We start from the raw sequence: 18757 nt of genomic DNA, 5'->3' as shown, positions 1-18757 counted from the left end.
TTTTGAAAATAAGTAATCAGTAAAGTAATGTGATTACTTTTGGGGGAAAGTAATCAGTAATTAGTTACTGATTACTTTTTTCAAGTAACTTGACCAACACTAGACAGCTGTCAGTGGCCGAAGTAAATAAATAGCATAGACACTAACAAAATAAAAGCATAGAAATAGTCATAGAAACAACAGGACTTCATGTAAATTTACTCTAGTTCAAATGAGTAAGTTTTCTAAACCTTACCACTAAAACGCAAGAAATGCCTTGACGTTGAGGTAGCTTTAAATGTCTGCACAGTTGCCTTAATGCAACCACACAGGTCCTGTTAGTTTGGCAGGTGAGACATCTGCTTGAGACGTCTCGCAGAGTGATCAAGTGCAGTAAGGTTTGTTATGTTTTGGCCTTTTTGTTTATATTCTTGTTGTGCAAAATAAGTTGGTCTCGTCTTCCTCCCCTCACCCCAACCGACTGGGCGGGCCTCTCCCTGAGCCTGGATTTGTCCAAGGTTTCTTCCTGTTTGATGGCAGCAACATTTCTCAGGGTCATCTTTACCACTGTGTAGTATCGCCTCTTCTTTTAACAACAGTCTGTACGTGTCTCAGAACTGAGGAGACCAGCTGATGGAATTTTGTGATGCAATGACTTGCTTTTATTCCTTCTTCCCCAGAGAGGCGGCCAGCAACTTCCTGACTGCCTTAAGCCTTCAGAGGAAAAGCCGGAGTCGCCAGCAGTCCCACCAGGTGATGTCTGGAAACATCTGGGCGGCTTTGAGGATAGCTTTATCCATGATGGACCAGCCTGAACTCTTCCAGGCTGCAAATATCGGCGACTTGGATCATCTCATGCGGGCCTTCAACTTAGACATTTGACGACCAGGAGGCAGTAATGCTAACATCTGCCCCCTCTTCACTTACTATCTGATTTCTACCCAACAGCCAAAAGTCCAAAGTGCACAGTCAGAATGGACTGATGGACGTCAGAGACAACAGTGTATTTTTATGCACGTCCAAATTAACTACAGTCGTCAAAGCTATTATATTTTTCACCCAAGTACCTCGGAGCAGTTCTGGGGACAGGTTCTTCCAAGGGTTTGAAGGGACTGCTCTGTGTTGGATTTGCACTGTAATTTGTGATTTCCCTGAAGAGCACAAGGACGGGCAAAGATTGTACGAGCAATGCCTTAGAGGACACATCAATTAAAAACTGACTCATCCAGCGGAACAGAGCCGGCAGAGACGGACGGTTGTACGAGCCTGATAGAGCAGACCTCACAGGCCATTTTCAAAGAAAAGAGAGGAAAAAACATTTGACTCCTGAAGGATGGATTTAGTGAGCAAATGACAAAGACTGCAGCGTATAACCTGGAACTCCAAGCTCTGTTCCTGGCTTATTTTCATCCTTTCAATGGGAAAATAATGATACTGCATGAATAAGCATTTTCATAACTGGATTCTTGTTTCAAATTAACATACTTTTAGAGGTTTTCCCTTTGCACATCAGATAAACAGATATAACTTCCTCAGTCCGAGTGGAATGTGCAAGCCTTACTCAAAAGCATGCGACCAACAATATTTATTTATACTATTTTTATGAAAACAGAAAAAACCCACACTAAGCCATTTTCAGACTAGTTTCATTTTCTTAAATAACTGCTGTCTTTTGAACTTGAAAGCTTTCTGAACCACTAATTTTTGTTTCGCTCGGTTTTTCTCTCCTTTCTTTTGGCTCCTAGCTCCTCTTTGTTCCCTTTAAGCTGACTGCAGAAACACAGAAAAGCTATAAAACCTTCATTAGTCTTTTCAAACTTTAGCATATGAAAACGTTATTCTTAACAAGTCTAAAAATATCTCTTTTTATCTTCTTCTGCTAGTTCTGGGATGGCTTCAGAGTTACTAATGACTACTGTACACATTATTCAGTCCTTTTTTATTTTTGCTGACCTGACTCAGTTTGTTTTCTGTTGTCAGTATCTGCTGACGCCGTCACTGGTGTCTTTGCTGCTCCTCCAAAGACAGCAAGGCTCATGCATTTAATAGTCATAATGCATGATTTGAATATTTACGTAAGCTTGGGCAGAATGCTGCACATGTATGATGAACGCTGTTCGTTTCACCACACACTTCAAATCACATCAGGTTGATGTTCAAACTCGAGATGGTTATGCATCTGCAGAAAACATGATTGTGTAAATACAGTGACTCTCCTGCTGCAGGACGAAAGCTTTTCCTTAGACATACTTTTTAGCTGACAGCTTCACTTGCATCACTGCTGCTAGTTTGAAAGTCACTCTCTGAAGTGAATACCCTGTACCTCGCTGTGCAACAGAGTAAATGATAGATAATCTTCTGTACTGCATAGCTCAGCACATTCGGGTGTTTATCAGGCGTGTCCACGGTCTGAGGGTTTTTATTGTAGCTCCTATGCAAAAGGTCATGTTTTATGTTGCCATTCTGAATTGTTGCGGGTCCCCGTCTGCCTCGGCAGACTGAAAGGAAGCGTCATTTCGGTGTTTGGAAAGAAGACTATCAGGCAGAACCAGAGACCAGTGTGAGAGCCATTCATCTTCCAAACTGTACAGCCGGGGTGTCACGGTCTGTACAAGAAGAAGTGTTTCATCAGGAAGTTGCCAGAATGAAAACAAGTGTTCTCCCAGGGAGAAAGTGGTCAGAAGCTCTGACTAAAAGAAAGACTGATCGACACAAAGAGTGCAGCCTTCTGCTTTTAGAACCAGGTTGCACGGACATAAATAAATAGATCAAACACTAGACGAGAAGTCAGAGATACACAGCACATATGTGCATGCCTCTAACAGTCGGCCTCAGAGGGGAGCTAACAGCGACTTTGGCAACGAGGCCAAAGCAGGGGTGCATGCACAAATGTTTTCACGGTGGGAGACTGGACGATGATAAAAGGTATCCTTCGCTGGAACAAATCAGGTTTACATCCAGGAGTTCATGTTTGATTTCTGTTTGATTAGCATTAAATTACTGTGGAAGTCAAATTTAAGCATGCTTGTAGCTCCATACATGCCAGCGAGGGTCTGTCTGCCAGTTTGGCCCAGACTGAAAGGGGTGGCGTGAAATTTGCTTCCAGCACGTCTCCCAAAAACAAAAGTGTCACTCGGCTGGCAGAATGGGTTTAGCCCAAATAACTGCAAAGTTTGCGACGGCGCCATGAACCTGCATCGAGCTACCTTTAGAGCCATTTGGCTGTCAGCGTTTTAATATAATAAAGCTTGTGGTTAAATTCGATATGGAAGCTCTGCAATCCCTCACCTGCCTGCTTTCTTGTTCAGCCGCTGTTCTGTTCTTTAGATCATTGCCACACTTTCACACCCAGTCATAATACTCTCGTTCAATCACCTTCTTGCCTGCCTTCTTTGAGCCAATTAGCTTCCACTCTGGTTTAAATCTGTGCTCTTCATTGCTCTCCCTTTCAGACTGTCATTTGCACAACCCACCTCGTCCCCATCTCTATTTTCATGTTCACCACCACCAGCGTCTAGACTCCAGGGGGTCCTGTCCTAAATCCTATTCCTGCTGGGACAGGTAAGATGGGTCACCAGAGTCTGATCGCCAAATACATTCATTTCTTTGTCTCAACAAATCATGTTCAGTTCTTGATCTCTCCTTATTGAACACAGGAGATATAATAATAATAATAATGATAATGGATACTTTATTGATCCCCATGGGGAAATTACTTGTTTTTCTCTGCATTTGACCCATTCACTCAGTGAAGCAGTGGGCAGCCCACTAAGCAGGCGCCCGGGGAGCAGTGTGTAGGGACGGTACCTTGCTCAGGGGTACCTCAGGGTAGCCGTTAAGTGGATTCGAACCGCCGACCTTCCGATCATGGGGCGACCACTTTACCTACTGAGCTATCCCTGCCAGTATGTTATCAGTATGTTAGCATTGTCAGAGTGAGTGCTGCATTTCGCTCAAAGCTCCACTTTTAGGCTCACAGAGCAGCTAGCGTGGTAGTCCAGTGCACGACGATCCCCCTCCAGTTTTCTTTGCTAAAGCGTTAACTCAACCCTGTAGGAGGTCCCTATCAGCGAGAGGTTCTGCAGGCCAGGAGCTGTTCCACATTTTTACCTGGCATGCCTGTCCTCCCAGGTGCTCCCAGGTGTTTTACAAAATCAACTCTAGTTGTCTTATGAGGTCGCAGGCCCTCGCTCTTTTCCATTTCGTTACAGGTTACCACAGGTTCATGTTTTTTAAAGAAATCTTACATTGCTGGGCCACAACCTTCTTCTGCCGTCCACATCATTCCATAGTGCATTGAGATAGGATGCAGTTTTCTTTATTTTGCTGAACCTACTACTGTACCTTCTCAGGTGAACTGACCTAGCCTAATGCATGCACCTGTGCAACAAACTGAGGCTGTTTGCATGTTAGATCCTTTACATTTCTACTTTTTTAATGACGTTTTCATTCGTATGCATGACATACATGGAAGTGCTTTCTCTTCCGACCCCAAGAAAAGTAAATATATCATGAGGTTTCCTTGCAATATCGCTATAATGCACTTTTAAGTTCGCAAACTTTGACAAAACATGATGTATATAAACAGTATGTATTCTACACAAGATGCTTTTTCTTGCATGGAAGTGTGAGAGGCTCAAAATAACGAGTCTAAGGCACAGCACACTGCAAACACACTTCAGCTTGAATACTGGCTAATGAACTGGATAATCATAGTTATGCACAAATGTTATATTTATTACTTCTACAAATTACAAACATGTTTGTAACCACTGCAATGACCCCAACCTATAAAGCTGTCTAGCTGTTATTGCACAACTCTTTAGTGCTGAAAAGCTTTTATGTAGACTTTCACAACCTGCTGTGACCCTTTAACAGCTGTTTTTATAAGGTTTTAATGTTTGCAAGAATCACTTCATTAGTTCTGTTTACACTTAAGAAAGAGGGAGAGTAAAAGTGGACAGTCATACAACAGTTCAAATTCACAGCTTTTACACAGACTTGCTCACCGTGTCTTCTATTGTGGAGACCTAAAGTGTTCAAAGGTGAGAGTTACGCAGTTTTATGGAGTGAAAACAGACCAAATACAATCGCTCACTGACTGCTGTGTTAGGTACACCTGTTCAGCTGCATAGATGCAGATCGTGTGGCAGTCACACAGTGCAGATGTGATTCTGAATGTGGTTGTTGGTACCAGAAGGACTAGCGTGACTACTTCAGAGACTGTTGACTTCTGGATCTCTATAGTTTACACAGAGTAGTCTGAAACCAGGAGCAGCAGATGTAGAAGAGCATCTGTGAACATGTAACCACTGCTGTCAGCTAAGAACAGGAAACGGACCATCAAAACTGAAGATTCGAAACACGTCTGGTCTGATGCTCCTTGGCTTCTCCTGACATTCGGATGGCTCGGTCAGAATTTGGCATAAGCATGAAAACATGGCTGCCTGTGTCAGTGGGTCATTTTGGTCCCCTTGGTATGAAAATGAGCATCATTTAAACACAGCAGCCTACCTGATAATGACCACGCTGATAAATGTTTCCATTCAGCTTCTTGGATAAAATAAGATTTAATTACATATTGAATTTATTAAAAATGTGTGCAGGGGTACTAGCAAGGTGTACCTAATGAACTGTCCAGTTAACGATCCTAATGAGGCAATCACATCTTTGGCTCCGGCATGTTTCTATTAACTGAAAAAACGAATAAATACCCAGACACACAAATAATTCTTCGTTCTAATGAAACAATGATACTGAAAAAAAAAAAAGGTCAAAACAGAATAAAAAGACTCCAAAGGAGGGGCATTATTCTTCATTTCACTGGAATAACTTTGTTTTTGTGTATCAATAAGACACTTTTTATTTGGCTTTGTCCACTTTTATTATCTCTAAAAGATTTGTGCTTTTAAAATGTGGGAATTGGTGCTTAGGGTACAGAAAATCCATAAAGCATTCGTGATGGCTTCACTGGTTGGGCTCATTGAGGTTGCTGTTGCATATGTACTTCCTCCACTGCTCCGGTTCAGAACGTGCACCTTGTTATCATTTATTTGCGTCACACGTATATGAATAATATATTTTGAGGGATGAAATTAGAAATAATGTAATTTGTATACAGCCACTCGTTTATTGAAACACCTACTATAATGCATATTACTCTCCCTGTATAATCACGAGGTCAGCATTAGCACCTTTGGAACGTACAACATGAAAGTAATCTTTTAAAATAAAGTGTTGTTATATATTCGACACTCCCGTGTCTTTATTGTGCCGACTCCTGCCCGACACGATGAAGCCAGGTCTCAACAAACATGTCGTTTATTAAATGATCCAAACATCGTAAGTAAACAGTGCCACTGGTACACTGGACTGCCATGACTCTGTTCACATACACCTAAGCCATATTTGGATACATTACAAAAGTCAGCTTAAAATAATCAGTTCAAGGAGAGCTCTGAAATGAAAACTACAGAACTGACAAAAAAGGCAGAAAGATTAGAAACAGGTCAAGAAGCTTTTTGACATTTAGTTAAATGGAGAGAAAAAGAGAATGAAGCTCACAAGAGTACAACGGTACAACCCAGACGACTAAATGTCCATCTCTAGTTAACATGTTGACAGTGGAAAAAACCTTTTTTATATGACAAAATGAACCATTACGTTTTAAACAAGGTAGAGAAGAATGGAAGCGACGGAGCTGGAGAGAAAGCTGAAAGACGAGGACAGAAAGACGGCAACGAGCCGGGACCACGAGAGGAGCAGAGACAGCTACCCATCATTAGGCAAAAGCTTGTCACTCACTCAGCGACGACGAGAGGCACAAACACAAGACTTGCATAGAGATGTTTAGTATTCCCCAATGCATAGACAAACAGTTTCTCTGGTAAGAGGCTAAGATTTGCTCAGGGAAATCGAGGCACAGTGTTGTTAAAGGGGAGTCATATGGATTTGTTATATAAATTACATTAGTGTTTTTTGTCTGTGTCAATGAAAAACGCCCGTAGAAACCATCGTGGTGCTGTTCTGCTTTTCTTTTCTACTCTCTTTGTCAACAGCACGTCTTCCCTTTGAGTACGAGAGCCTAAAATAATTAACTGTAATTCAACGTTTGATAAATTACGATTAATTTGAGCAGAACTCCACCTTCAAATATGCTACCGGAAGCAGACCGCGCTCTCCGAGATTAACAAAACGTGAATAAAAATAAAGATATGAAGCCAAGTATGGAGATACTGACAGTCAAGAGCACAGTGTTTAATCCATCCTGCACATTATGAATATTACTGAGCAGATAAAGCAGAGAGCTGGAGGCTAGACCAGCTCCAGGCCCTAAAGAGTGGCCCGCTGTAGCATCACAGTCATGTCTGAGTGTTTTGTTTGCAGCGAGCACCACGAGTGTATACATTCAGAGGAGGTACGGTCACTGTACAGCTGTTCTCGTACAGCTGTTCAACAGCAGATTTGGTTATTAGTGCATATTGCTCTAGACAAAAACATTCAAACTTACATGGCCTGAAACAATCGTTTTAGCTTCTGGGCTACAGTCTGAATCTGTCAGAGTGATAAAAGAACCAGCGGGAGCCAGGTGCAGCCCAGTAACAATTATGTCGAGTTTGCAGATATTTTGCACTTTGAGCAAAAATTATGTACACAAAAGGTTCACCTACGTTACTATGCAACCTCCCTGAACAGGGACGACTGGACAGCCAGGCTGGCCTTAATTAGATCGAATCAAATGAATATAATCTCCTTGGCAGTGCCGCACTTCAGACATGAGTCCTGGTAGTTTGTGACTGGCAAGTACAGTGCAGATACAGGAAAAAGTCAAAAAAGTGCAACAGGGACAGAAATGACACTAACATCCTGACAGCCGGCGCATCAGGGCGTTGAAGGTTTTTCATTAAATGTGACAAACGTACACGTCGGCCTCGAGCATAACTGGGACGAATCGAGTTAATGCCCATTTATCACTCTGAAACTCACGTGGTGACTTCCATGTGTGGAAAACCAAAACCTTTTCATTCTTAGTGAATTTTGCTCCGCTTCATATTTGTAATGTTTTACATGAAGCACTTGGGATTGCACTGTGGAAGGAGCATCGCGCTCCTCTTCTCTTTCCAGTTTCTCAAAACATTCAATGCAAAGCCCCCTGCAGCACAGGAGCTTCTTGTTTGTTGTTGCAGTTTCAGAGCAGGGCTGGCAGTGAAGCACTGCACTTAAGTACACATTTATAAAATGCACCACTTTGGGAAAAAAGAAAAAACGGCACAGTGACTGAAGGCAGAGAAGAGGAGAAAGACAGAGTTGATATGTGGCGTTGTTTCGTGTAAAGAGCACAATCGTAGAAATTGCACAGATCCCTCTGTACCAACACTGTAAAGACATGTTCTTTCTTTGAACACAAACACTGATATTTAAAGCATAACACTAATACACAAAAAGCACATCGCTTTCCCTTCTGACCAGAGTTCCTGGTTGCTCCAGAATGACATCACAATAAGGCAAGCAGCTGGTCGGAGAGGTTATCCCATCGTTCCCACTGAGACGTCACAGTTGTCTGCCAGTCTTCTGGGTCTGTGGTTATTTAAAGGACACGGCGCAGCGAGCAGCGGTCTAACTGCTCGACAGTCGATGGTAAAAGTAGACGTAGCCCAAGTCCTTTGGAGGTCTTTCTGACAAACACACTTTGTGGTCGTTGTAGATCACCCACCTGCAGGCGGGAGAAGTGCACATTAAATTCACACAAATGCTTTTAAAGTGTCATTTTTCTCAAATTTGAATGAAAAGATTTAATGGGTTCATTATTCTTTTTCTACTCAGTGTAAAGAGGAAACAGGCTCAGTTATGATCCAGCAGCACGCAGCCAGACTGGTGAACTATCGTAGAACTAAAAACAATAATAAATCTGTACACAGTTAATGCAACGAGATGAGACATCAGAGATGTTTCTGTGACAGGTCGTCAGCTCTGTAACATGAAACACTGCGTGCCGCTCACCGTCCCTCCTTTTTGATGTGACAAACATAATGTCCAGACATCGTGGACGCTCCCATGTGACTGATGAAGGCGAAGAGCTCATATCCTTAGAAAAAGAAGAAGAACAAAGTCAGTGAGTGACAAACTAACGCATATTTACAGAAAAACAATTAAAGTGATAATTATCTAATAAAGTGCTCATTTTCAGTTTTAACTTAAAAACAGGTGATGTATTTAGCACGTGGGGATAAAATGAAGGAATTTAAATTGTTTTTTGATGCTGCTACACCTTGAAATCCAGTGCCCAGCAGCACGTGGGTACAGCACGCGTCATAATCAGACCTGACTGGGGCTAAAATGGCCCGTGGACGCTCACAATGTCGAGATTAAATTCAAGGGCAGAGAAGCAGTATGTTTCTGTCGGAGCGGCGGTCGTGCAGAGTCACTCACGTCCCGGTCCGTCTTTGACTCTGGGGCCCGACGCGTCTCCGTCTGGGGACAGCGTGGAGTCGCTGTGCGAGTTGGCGTTGGAGAAGGCGTTGTCATTGGGCTCTGTGTCAGCCATGTCTGAAAGGGCATCACTCTCCTCCTCCTCCTCCGGGTGGGTGAAGATCCAGTCGAGAGCTCGTTCAAGATTATTGTTCTGTAAAATGCCAAAAGCGGCGCAAACACGGTCAGCTCGCTGACATTCAGAACTAAAAAGGCCGTAATATCCCAGGAATGCTAAGAACCATAGGGAATCTCTTCTTCTCATGCAGATGTGAACATGCTCACCAGGTAATGGACCGGTTCTTATACAAAGGGCTTTTCTTAACCTCCTAAGACCCGAACTCTTCCACGGCATGCATTTTTATTTCTCTTTGATATTTGGTCACATTGGGGCCCAATGAATGTAAAAACAAAGAATTACCAGATTTTGTTTTTTTACATTATTTGAGTTTTTATGAAAAATAGGAGCCACACATGAGGATATTTGTTTAAAATTCTGATAGAACAGTAGCAGTATAATGTCCTCGTGAGTGGATTTCAGGCCTTTGTAGAGCAAAATGGAGTATTTTGGTCTAAATAACCCAAAATGTGATGTCTTCATATGTGGACGCCAGGTCCTAGGAGGTTAAAGCACTTTTATCTCATTCACACACATTCATACAAGCAGCTTTTTTCTAACATTCACACTCCAGTGAATGCACTGGGAGCAATTCGGGGTTCAGCATCTTGTCCAGGCTGCAGCAGCCAGGGATCAAACTACAAACTTTCCAATTAGTGGATGACCTGCTCTACATCCTTAACCACACCCACAAATATTTCTGCTTTTCCTGGAAAAATTATTTCCTGAAATGCTCAAATCAACAGTGACAGTAGAAGCAGTACTCGTGGGAATAAAACCAGAGCTGATGATTGAATTTTGGGGGGATTTATTTTCCCCCACAGCTCCAGTGCATCTTGGATAAACTCCTCATAAAAAGCAGTCTCACTTTTAGGAACGTGTTAAATGAACAATTATTTACTAGAAAGGTGAACGCAAACATCTGCCTGTGCTCATTTTTCCACAGAGGATGTTTGCGTTCGGTCCAAAATAGAGGTGTGATGCCTGGGGAATGTCAGCGTGAGGAGCATGTCGGGATGATGAGGAGTTAAGCTGCCTGATGTTGCCGGGCGGGTCACTGCGCTTGAAGAGCAACTCTCTTTTTCTTCCTAATTTTGTGCTAATAATGAACCAAGACTTGAGACCGCTTCTCTGTTTCACACCTCCATCCCTCAGGACCAACGTGAGCTTTTTTCCACTTCAACAACACGGAGGCAGGCAGCGAGTTGGGCTCACTGATGATGAGAAGCCTGGTGTGTCTATTTGTGCGTCTGACTAACAGTCTGCTGGGCTATTTTTGCTGAGGGCGCACTTTGAAAGATGAGAATCAGAGGCCATTTCAAAACAACACTGATAGATTTACTGCAACTGTATCACGCTTGACTCATTGAAAAAATAAATCAACACTATGAATGCATTCAAAGTGAATCTTATGTGATGATACAGCGAGTTAAAGTGTCAGTGAGCCGTGAGCTGTTCCTAAACCTGACAGGCTGCTGGGATTACAGCTAAATGCAGACATTTCTAATCCCTCTGACATGTACGACCAATCACATCTGCACTTTGCCCTCTGTTTAAAATCACCACGCCGCCTTACACCAACTTCACCTCCTGACACATTGTTCCATTTGCTCAGTGTTTCTTCGAGGTTTACAGGCCGTATTTTCCTGATTGTTACCCGTTTTAATGACTCAATGAATGACTAATTGTCAGAGTTTCTTTCCTCTTGCGTTTCAAACTAACAACATTTATGGTGCCTGGAGGTCAGAGCTGTGTTTTTGTCCCGAACCCATCAGAGACAGCGAAGCGCGTGGGTGGTTCTTTGTCGTCCGGATTTCCGTCCTCGGCTCTGATTTATTTCTATATAAATATGTAAAGTATTGCATGTTAAACAGGCTGAGATACAGGCACCACCTTATCGGCTCAGACAGGCTGACCATCGCTGTCCACACAGGCCGTCGGGTGCCCCTCGTGTTTAAAACAAATCCCTGCTCTCACGAACTGCAGCAGAAGACCTTTTCAGTCACACAAAATGGTATTTGTAAGACATCCTGGATAATTACCAAAATAATTATCTGATGTATTTTAAACATTTTTTGTGCTAGTGGCTAGAAAGACTCCAGTGGACATAGTGGGCAGAAGACTGACCGTGGCTTTCAGCGCGTGGATGCTGTGAGTGCGGGGAAAGCCCATTGAGGTAAGGATGGCAATGCTCTCCTCGGGGGGCGAGTTGCCCAGCAGGGCGGCGCCCGTGGGGCTGTCACCGGCGGAGGGGCCGGGATCAATCATGGAGGGCAGAGTGAGTGGCTCTGCAAAGTCTGCGAGGAAAAAGAGACAAAGGAAAAAATAATGATGCAGCACATTCCCATTTATGTTTAACCTAATTACTGTGCGTTTCTGCTTTGGAGGTCAAAGGTCGCATTTTCTAGAGACAACGCTAATTCAAACTGTAAAGCGATTAAAGCTGATCACAGACGTCCGACTGGTGTGTGACTAACTGGCACTAAGAATATTTCAAACACAGAAACAGCAAACGGTCACGTTAGGAGGGCGTGTGGGAGGCATCCCGATGCTCTGTAGTGGAAACGACACACACAAATGCACCCTGTGGATTGTTTGTCACAGTCAGGTTTGCTTGGGGGGGTCTGCACACCACGAGTGTTGATCTGTTGAGGTGCTTACGCCTCTCCAAACAGATGTACAGGCTGGCAACGAACACCAGGAAACACCTGGACCCTACGCTGAGGGACTCCAGCTCTGTGGGGCTGGCAGGGATGGTCCAAACACAACACCCTTCGTGACGAGTCTCCATGTAATTCAGTGAGTATGAAAATGATGTGAATCATATGCTACAACCTTCAGTTTCACCAAATCTAAACTAAAGTGAAGACCAATGGGAGATCTGAAACCAGACTGCAGTGCACACCACCATCAAACAACATGAGGGGAAAGAAAGTGTGCGACTCCCTTTCAGAGACTTTTAGAGTCACTTGAGCTGTTCTGGCAGAGCGTGGCCGCTCACCTCACTGACACACTTCACTTTTCTTTGTCTCGGGTTTCAAATAAGGTAAATTCATACCTCTGACTGTAGACCTGTAATGTTCCTCTTTCTCAATTCAGACTAAACTAAACTAGTTGGCATAAAAAGCCTCAGAAACACCATCTATGCACTATCTGGACAGCATATACTTAACCTCCAATACCATTGCTAGAAATCTCAGGCCATTTCCTGAAAGAGAGGTCTTCTTTGACTTGCATGTAAATCAGGTCTCTATCACTACTTTCCTTTAGCTGAAGTACTGAGAAAATGAGGCACCTATCTATCTATCTATCTATCTATCTGCACGATAGAGACAAAAGTTATTGGTCATCCATCAAGCCAACCATCTGTACTTTTGCTCATCCAATCAGGCTGGTGTATTTCCAAGGCAGGCTCCCAGAAATATTAGGCCACACCTTGTAATCTTTGAATCTAGTGTTTTCAGTTCCACAGGTGTATGAACTCAAGCACCTGGCCATGCGAACCTTTGTGAAAGAATGGACTGTTCTAAAGAGAAGATCTCACTGAATTTGAGCGTGATGCTGTAACAGAACGCCAACGACTCGACAAGTCACCTACTAGATAATCCACGATAACCTTGTAAGTGGTATTACTGCAAAGTGGAAGCATTGAAGAACCACTCAGCCAGGAAGTGGGTGACCATGTAAAGTTACAGAGTCACTGAGTGCAGAGTGCAAAATGGTCAATGGTAACTTTATTGTCCCTGATGGGAAATTGCCACCAATGCTTTGCTGACGCAGTAACTGCGAGCTTCAAAGCTCCTGTGAGTGTAACATGTGGCTTGTCCAGTATTTCTGTTCATTTAGTGTATTCTGAACTAGATTTCTGTCCTTATTATCAGGATGTAAATGTGAAAAAAAATGCTGCAGCACGAGTACTAGCAGGAACTAGGCTGATCATATTTCTCCAGTACCAGCTTCTCTTTGTAAAATGCAGAACTGAATATTTTTTAAACAGAAAAAAGCTCAATCATATCTGAAAAGGTCTTATGTTTGCTATTGGCACTTCCCTCCCTTAGTGCAAATATGCTTGTTGTTTTGTAAAGGAATCAAAGGTAGAATACTGCAGGTATTACAGGTACTGCACTGCAGTGGTTTGTATCATATCTATCTAATAGACTCCAGTTTGTGCATGTAAATGGAGAGTCCTCTTCACACACTGAGGTTAATTATGGAGTTCCACAGGGTTCAGTGCTAGGACCAATTCTGTTTACATTATACATGCTTCCCTTAGGCAGCATCATTAGAAGACATAGCATACATTTACACTGCTATGCAGATGACACCCAGCTCTATCTGTCCATGAAGCCAGATAACACACACCAATGAGTTAAACTGCAGGAATGTCTTAAAGACATAAAGACCTGGATGGCCGCTAACTTTCTGCTTCTTAATTCAGATCAAACTGAGGTTATTGTACTCGGCCCTGAAAAGCCTAGAAATATGGTATCTAACCAGATTCTTACTCTGGATGGCATTACCTTGGCCTCCAATAACACTGTGAGGAACCTTGGAGTCATTTTTGACCAGGACATGTCCTTCAACGCACATATTAAACACATATGTAAGACTGCGTTCTTCCATTTGCGCAACATCTCTAAAGTTAGAAATATCCTGTCTCAGAGTGACGCTGAAAAACTAGTTCATGCATTTATTACTTCCAGGCTGGACGACTGCAATTCATTATTATCAGGAAGTCCTAAAAACTCCCTGAAAAGCCTTCAGCTGATCCAAAATGCTGCAGCAAGAGTCCTGACAGGGACTAGAAAGAGAGAGCAGATTTCTCCTGTTTTGGCTTCCTGTTAAATCCAGAATTCAAAGTCCTGCTCCTCACATACAAGGTCTTAAATAATCAGGCCCCATCTTATCTTAATGACCTTGTAGTACCATATCACCCTATTAGAGCACTTTGCTCTCGCTCTGCAGGCCTACTTGTTGTTCCTAGAGTATTTAAAAGTAGAATGGGAGGCAGAGCCTTCAGTTTTCAGGCCCCTCTTCTGTGGAACCAGCTTCCAGTTTGGATTCAGGAGACAGACACTATCTCTACTTTCAAGATTAGGCTTCAAACTTTCCTTTTTGCTAAAGCATATAGTTAGGGCTGGACCAGGTGACCCTGAATCCTCCCTTAGTTATGCTGCAATAGACGTAGGCTGCCGGGGATTCCCATGATGCATTGAATCATATCTGCTATTAATCTCTGTCTCTCTTCCACAGCATGTCTTTATCCTGTCTTCCTTCTCTCTCCCCAACCAATCACAGCAGATGGCCCCGCCCCTCCCTGAGCCTGGTTCTGCTGGAGGTTTCTTCCTGTTAAAAGGGAGTTTTTCCTTCCCACTGTCGCCAAAAATGCTTGTTCATAGGGGGTCATGTGATTGTTGGGTTTTCTCTGAATCCATTATTATACGATCTACTGTACAATATAAAGCACCTTGAGGCGACTGTTGTTGTGATCTGGCGCTGTATAAATAAAATTGAATTGAATTGAATGTTATGCAGAGATTTCTGGCCTGTTCCCAGTCAGCTCCCAGTTTGGATGTGGGAAACAGACTCCCCTCTCTGCCTTTAAGATGAGGATTAGAAACTCTTTAAGCCTGAATCTTATTTATGCTGTCTGGGTCTGTCCCTGAAAACCTCCCATCTACTCTATTTCAGCCTCCACAAGCTTATATGCCACTGTTGCATATCATTAACTCTTTGTCTTAGTTAGCATTTGTCCCTCGCTGTCCTCGCCGTCCCTTCCTGCAGGTATCTCTGGCTTCAGAGCTGCTTGTTTACCATCTGCTTTTACTGGCTCCACCAGCCAGCCCAGTGTTTACTGTCATACTATTATTGTTTGTCGTCTGTTGTCTCTCCATGCTCATCATTTCCCTTTTTACCCTCGGTGCCTCAGCTGAATGCAGCAGATGGTTGCCTCTCCCTGAGCCTGGCCCTGCCAGAGGTTTCTCTGCTAAAAGGGAGTTTTATTCCTCCCTGCACCGTCATCAAACGCTTACCCGAATATTTGAGCTTCTGTCTGTGATACAGTAAAGCGCTAACCACCATTTCAACTTGTAGCTATTTTAAACGCATTAAAATGAACTATATGCCAATCAGATTTTTTAAAAGAGAAATCAAAGGAATATTACTTTTATATCTGGTGAACGTTTTACATATGCTGAACAGTGAAACTGAGCATGGAATGGAAATACTCATTTTTAAGTACAACACACTTCTCTTACTTTTAGTTGAATTTGCTGAAGGTGCACAATGACCGCTGAGGAACAAGGACACTCCCAATAGAACGACTTACTGTTGGCCATAAACACAGCCTTCATTACTCTGCTTGCCATAAATTAAATTGCGCACCACTTATCTCCCCCTATCATCTCTGTCTCGTTCTCCTTGTTTTGCGTCCTTCTGCTCGCCTCCTATACAGATGTGTTTATACCACAGAAAGACGCCGCTCTGTCAGGCTGCCGAACAGAAGAGCAGATGTTTGCATGTGAAGTCTTAAACTACGGCCGTGTCACATTGTCTTTAAAGCCCTCGTGCTGTTTATATTCACTGCGGCGTCTAAAGTGATTAGGTGAACAGCGGTTTAGTTGTCAAACCAAAATAAGCTGAAAGAACCTCCGTGCAGGATCGGACCCTTTAGCTGATGTCACTGAGCCTGAATGCAGCCCGTTTTGTAGATCCATCAAGCCCATTTAAAAACTCCTCTGGAGAGGCCCTTTACAGCCAACCAGGGAAATAAAAACGTGAGTCTGCACCTCAGGGGAACATCTCAGCACAAAGACACAAAGTCAGTCCAGACAAAGTTTCTGGAGACGATCGTGCACGCAGGTGAGCACAGATAAGCACCTGCAGCACACAAAAGAACACAGTGCATGCAATGGAAGAACATGAGATGTGATGCGTCTCTCACTTTCAATTACCTCTGTGTTTAAAAAGGTCCCCAACAAATAAACGTACCTGTCTGTGTAATGCATTCTGTCAGCACCACAGTGGGGGAAATGCCTTTGGCTGATATGTGGATAAAAACATGCAACACAGACATCTTATGTAATCTGACCAACATCTAAACTTTGTCTGTTTTCACTGCAGCTCTTCTATTACTTGTCTCTAGTATTTCTACCTTTGTCTGGATTACAGTTACTCCTTGAATCCTCAGCACTCTCCCCACACTCATTTCGTATCACCACCATGCTGTCTTGAAGCCTCGCTGTGAATGTTTTCAGGTTTAAAACACTAGTTGCACTTTGACACACTATAACGAGAAGGCCCGGCTCACAGTCGCTGCTTTAATTTATCCCAGAGCTGTTCTGTCAGGTTGAAGCCAGGACTCTGTGCAGGCCAGTCGTGTTCTTCAACCTAACATGTGTTCATCCTCGTCTTTATGGACCTTTCTTTGTGCACTGGTGTGCAGTCATGTTGGAACAGGAAGAGGCCGTTCCCAAACTGTTCCCACAAATTCAGGAGCATGAAGTTGTCCAAAACATCTTGGCATGTCGAAGCATTAAGAATTTCCTCCTCCACCAAACTTTACACTCGGCACAGAGGAGTTCTCCTTCCACTTCAGTTGCTGTTGTTCCCAACTGCAACCACTTTGTTATAACGCCACTAACAGTTGACTGTGGAATATTTAGTAAGAAGGAAATTTAACGAGTGGACTGCACAGGTGGTGTCCTATCACAGCGCCGCGCTGAAATTCACCGAGCTCCTGCAAGCGACCTGTTCGTGGCACAGTTGTTTGTAGAAGCAGTCTGCAGCAGCTGACTTTACACACCTGCAGCCACAGAAGTGACTGAAACACCTGAAGTGAATGATTTGGGTGGGTGCGTGCTTCTGGTGATATAAAGTGTACATCGTGGAAAAAATGCATTTGTATTGTTTTTATTTAGTATTTTATGTGTGAAAAAAAGCAAATAAGTCCCAACATGTAATTTGATACCAGCACTAACATGTTTATAGCCCTGAACTGAGAAAAATGTTTGTACAGAACTTCTGACTGTAGAGGTCATGTGACATGTTTAATTTCACACTCCACCACGACATCATCCTCCATCCTCGGTGCATTGTGCCGTGATGCTGGCTCACCTGGCTCTTCCATATGGGCTATGATCCAGTTGAAGGCCATCTCAGGGCCCATGTTCCCCGTGTAGTACACCGCCTTCCTGCAGGCCTCCAGCGGAAAGCCCATCTCCGCCAGCTGCATTACTGCAGCCTCGTCTATTTCTGGAGCTGGGGACACAACAAATCAGCATCAATAACTAAAACATGCAGTTGCTGATTCAACAGTAGCAGTGGCTTGAGTCTAAACAGCCAAACAGATTTGTGGCGACTCCCTCTGTGGGACTCATTAAACAAAGAGAGCAGAGGAGCGTCGGGCCTGCAGAGGCATCTTTGTTGAGGGATGATTTATCAAGGAGAGAAATGAGTCTGGCTAAAGCAAGCAGAGCTGCACAGCAAAGCCAAGTTTGTCACAAAGTCGAGAGCAGCTGCAGCACCTGCTCAGGTAGGTCAGAGGTTTAGCTCGCTAGCATTCATCACCACTGCTTCGAGCTCGAAATACATTTTCTATGGTTATAACTTATAGAAATGTTGCATGTTTATTCAGTTTGGCACACAGCTGTGCAGAGAAATTAAATACTTACAGTCCAAGGAGCTCATGGAGTTATCTGAAAGAGGAGGAGGACACGGCACAGTCAAGCATCACCATCGCTGGCTCTGTATTTACTGTTGATTCTGTTTTGGAATCATTTCACTCTTTGAGAATAATAAAAGATTTGCAGACATTTGTACAGATAGCATCTATAATCGGCCAAGACAATATCCTGGAAAATCTGAGCTGCCGGCACGTTATTAATATTCACAAACAAAGGTACAGTTCATCAAACAAATCCATTGTAACACAGGGAATCCAGATGTTTTCGAGTACCCGTGGCAGGTCCTGGGCACAGTTGGTATTTCTGTCTTTTAAATTTTCTTTTTACCTTTCTCATAAAAGGATCATTTAGCTGCAGAACATCAAGGGGAGAAGCAAATGTCCCCTCCCACACCCCTCATGAGTCACAGAAACACTGCCCAACTGTGTTATTTTGGACCGTGAAATGTTGTCAGTGTCCTACAAACACATTTTATTTTACACAGATATGAAAACATCGGGTGAACGAA

At 43.3% G+C, this 18757-nt stretch overlaps 2 protein-coding genes across 9 annotated transcripts in view; one reads left to right on the top strand and one right to left on the bottom strand.

Annotated features, from left to right (window-relative positions):
• Window positions 1–6231, top strand: part of pex5la (peroxisomal biogenesis factor 5-like a) — a 120230-nt gene extending 113999 nt beyond the window's left edge. For all 5 annotated transcript variants that reach the window (XM_004570229.4, XM_004570227.4, XM_076880674.1 and 2 more), the window contains one exon: window positions 660–6231. In XM_004570229.4, the coding sequence (XP_004570286.1) occupies window positions 660–861 (202 nt within the window). In that variant the 3' untranslated portion in view covers window positions 862–6231. The remainder of the gene's footprint in view (window positions 1–659) is intronic.
• Window positions 6232–6284: 53 nt separating this feature from the next.
• The window catches only part of usp13 (ubiquitin specific peptidase 13), a 33684-nt gene continuing 21211 nt past the window's right edge, over window positions 6285–18757 (bottom strand). For 3 of the 4 annotated variants that reach the window (XM_012924396.4, XM_012924400.4, XM_076880672.1), the window contains 6 exons: window positions 18238–18261; window positions 17681–17824; window positions 11693–11862; window positions 9409–9601; window positions 8980–9064; window positions 6285–8692 (listed from right to left, as the gene is read on the bottom strand). In XM_012924396.4, coding sequence (XP_012779850.1) covers window positions 8596–8692; window positions 8980–9064; window positions 9409–9601; window positions 11693–11862; window positions 17681–17824; window positions 18238–18261 — 713 coding nt within the window. In that variant the 3' untranslated portion in view covers window positions 6285–8595. The remainder of the gene's footprint in view (window positions 8693–8979; window positions 9065–9408; window positions 9602–11692; window positions 11863–17680; window positions 17825–18237; window positions 18262–18757) is intronic. The other variant, XM_012924399.4, reaches the window with a different exon arrangement.

The sequence above is a fragment of the Maylandia zebra genome, linkage group LG23, assembly GCF_041146795.1.
Source record: "Maylandia zebra isolate NMK-2024a linkage group LG23, Mzebra_GT3a, whole genome shotgun sequence".
NCBI classification, from domain to species: Eukaryota; Metazoa; Chordata; class Actinopteri; order Cichliformes; family Cichlidae; genus Maylandia; species Maylandia zebra.
Note: the sequence above shows the minus strand (reverse complement) of the source record. Positions and strands in the feature narration are given on the sequence as shown.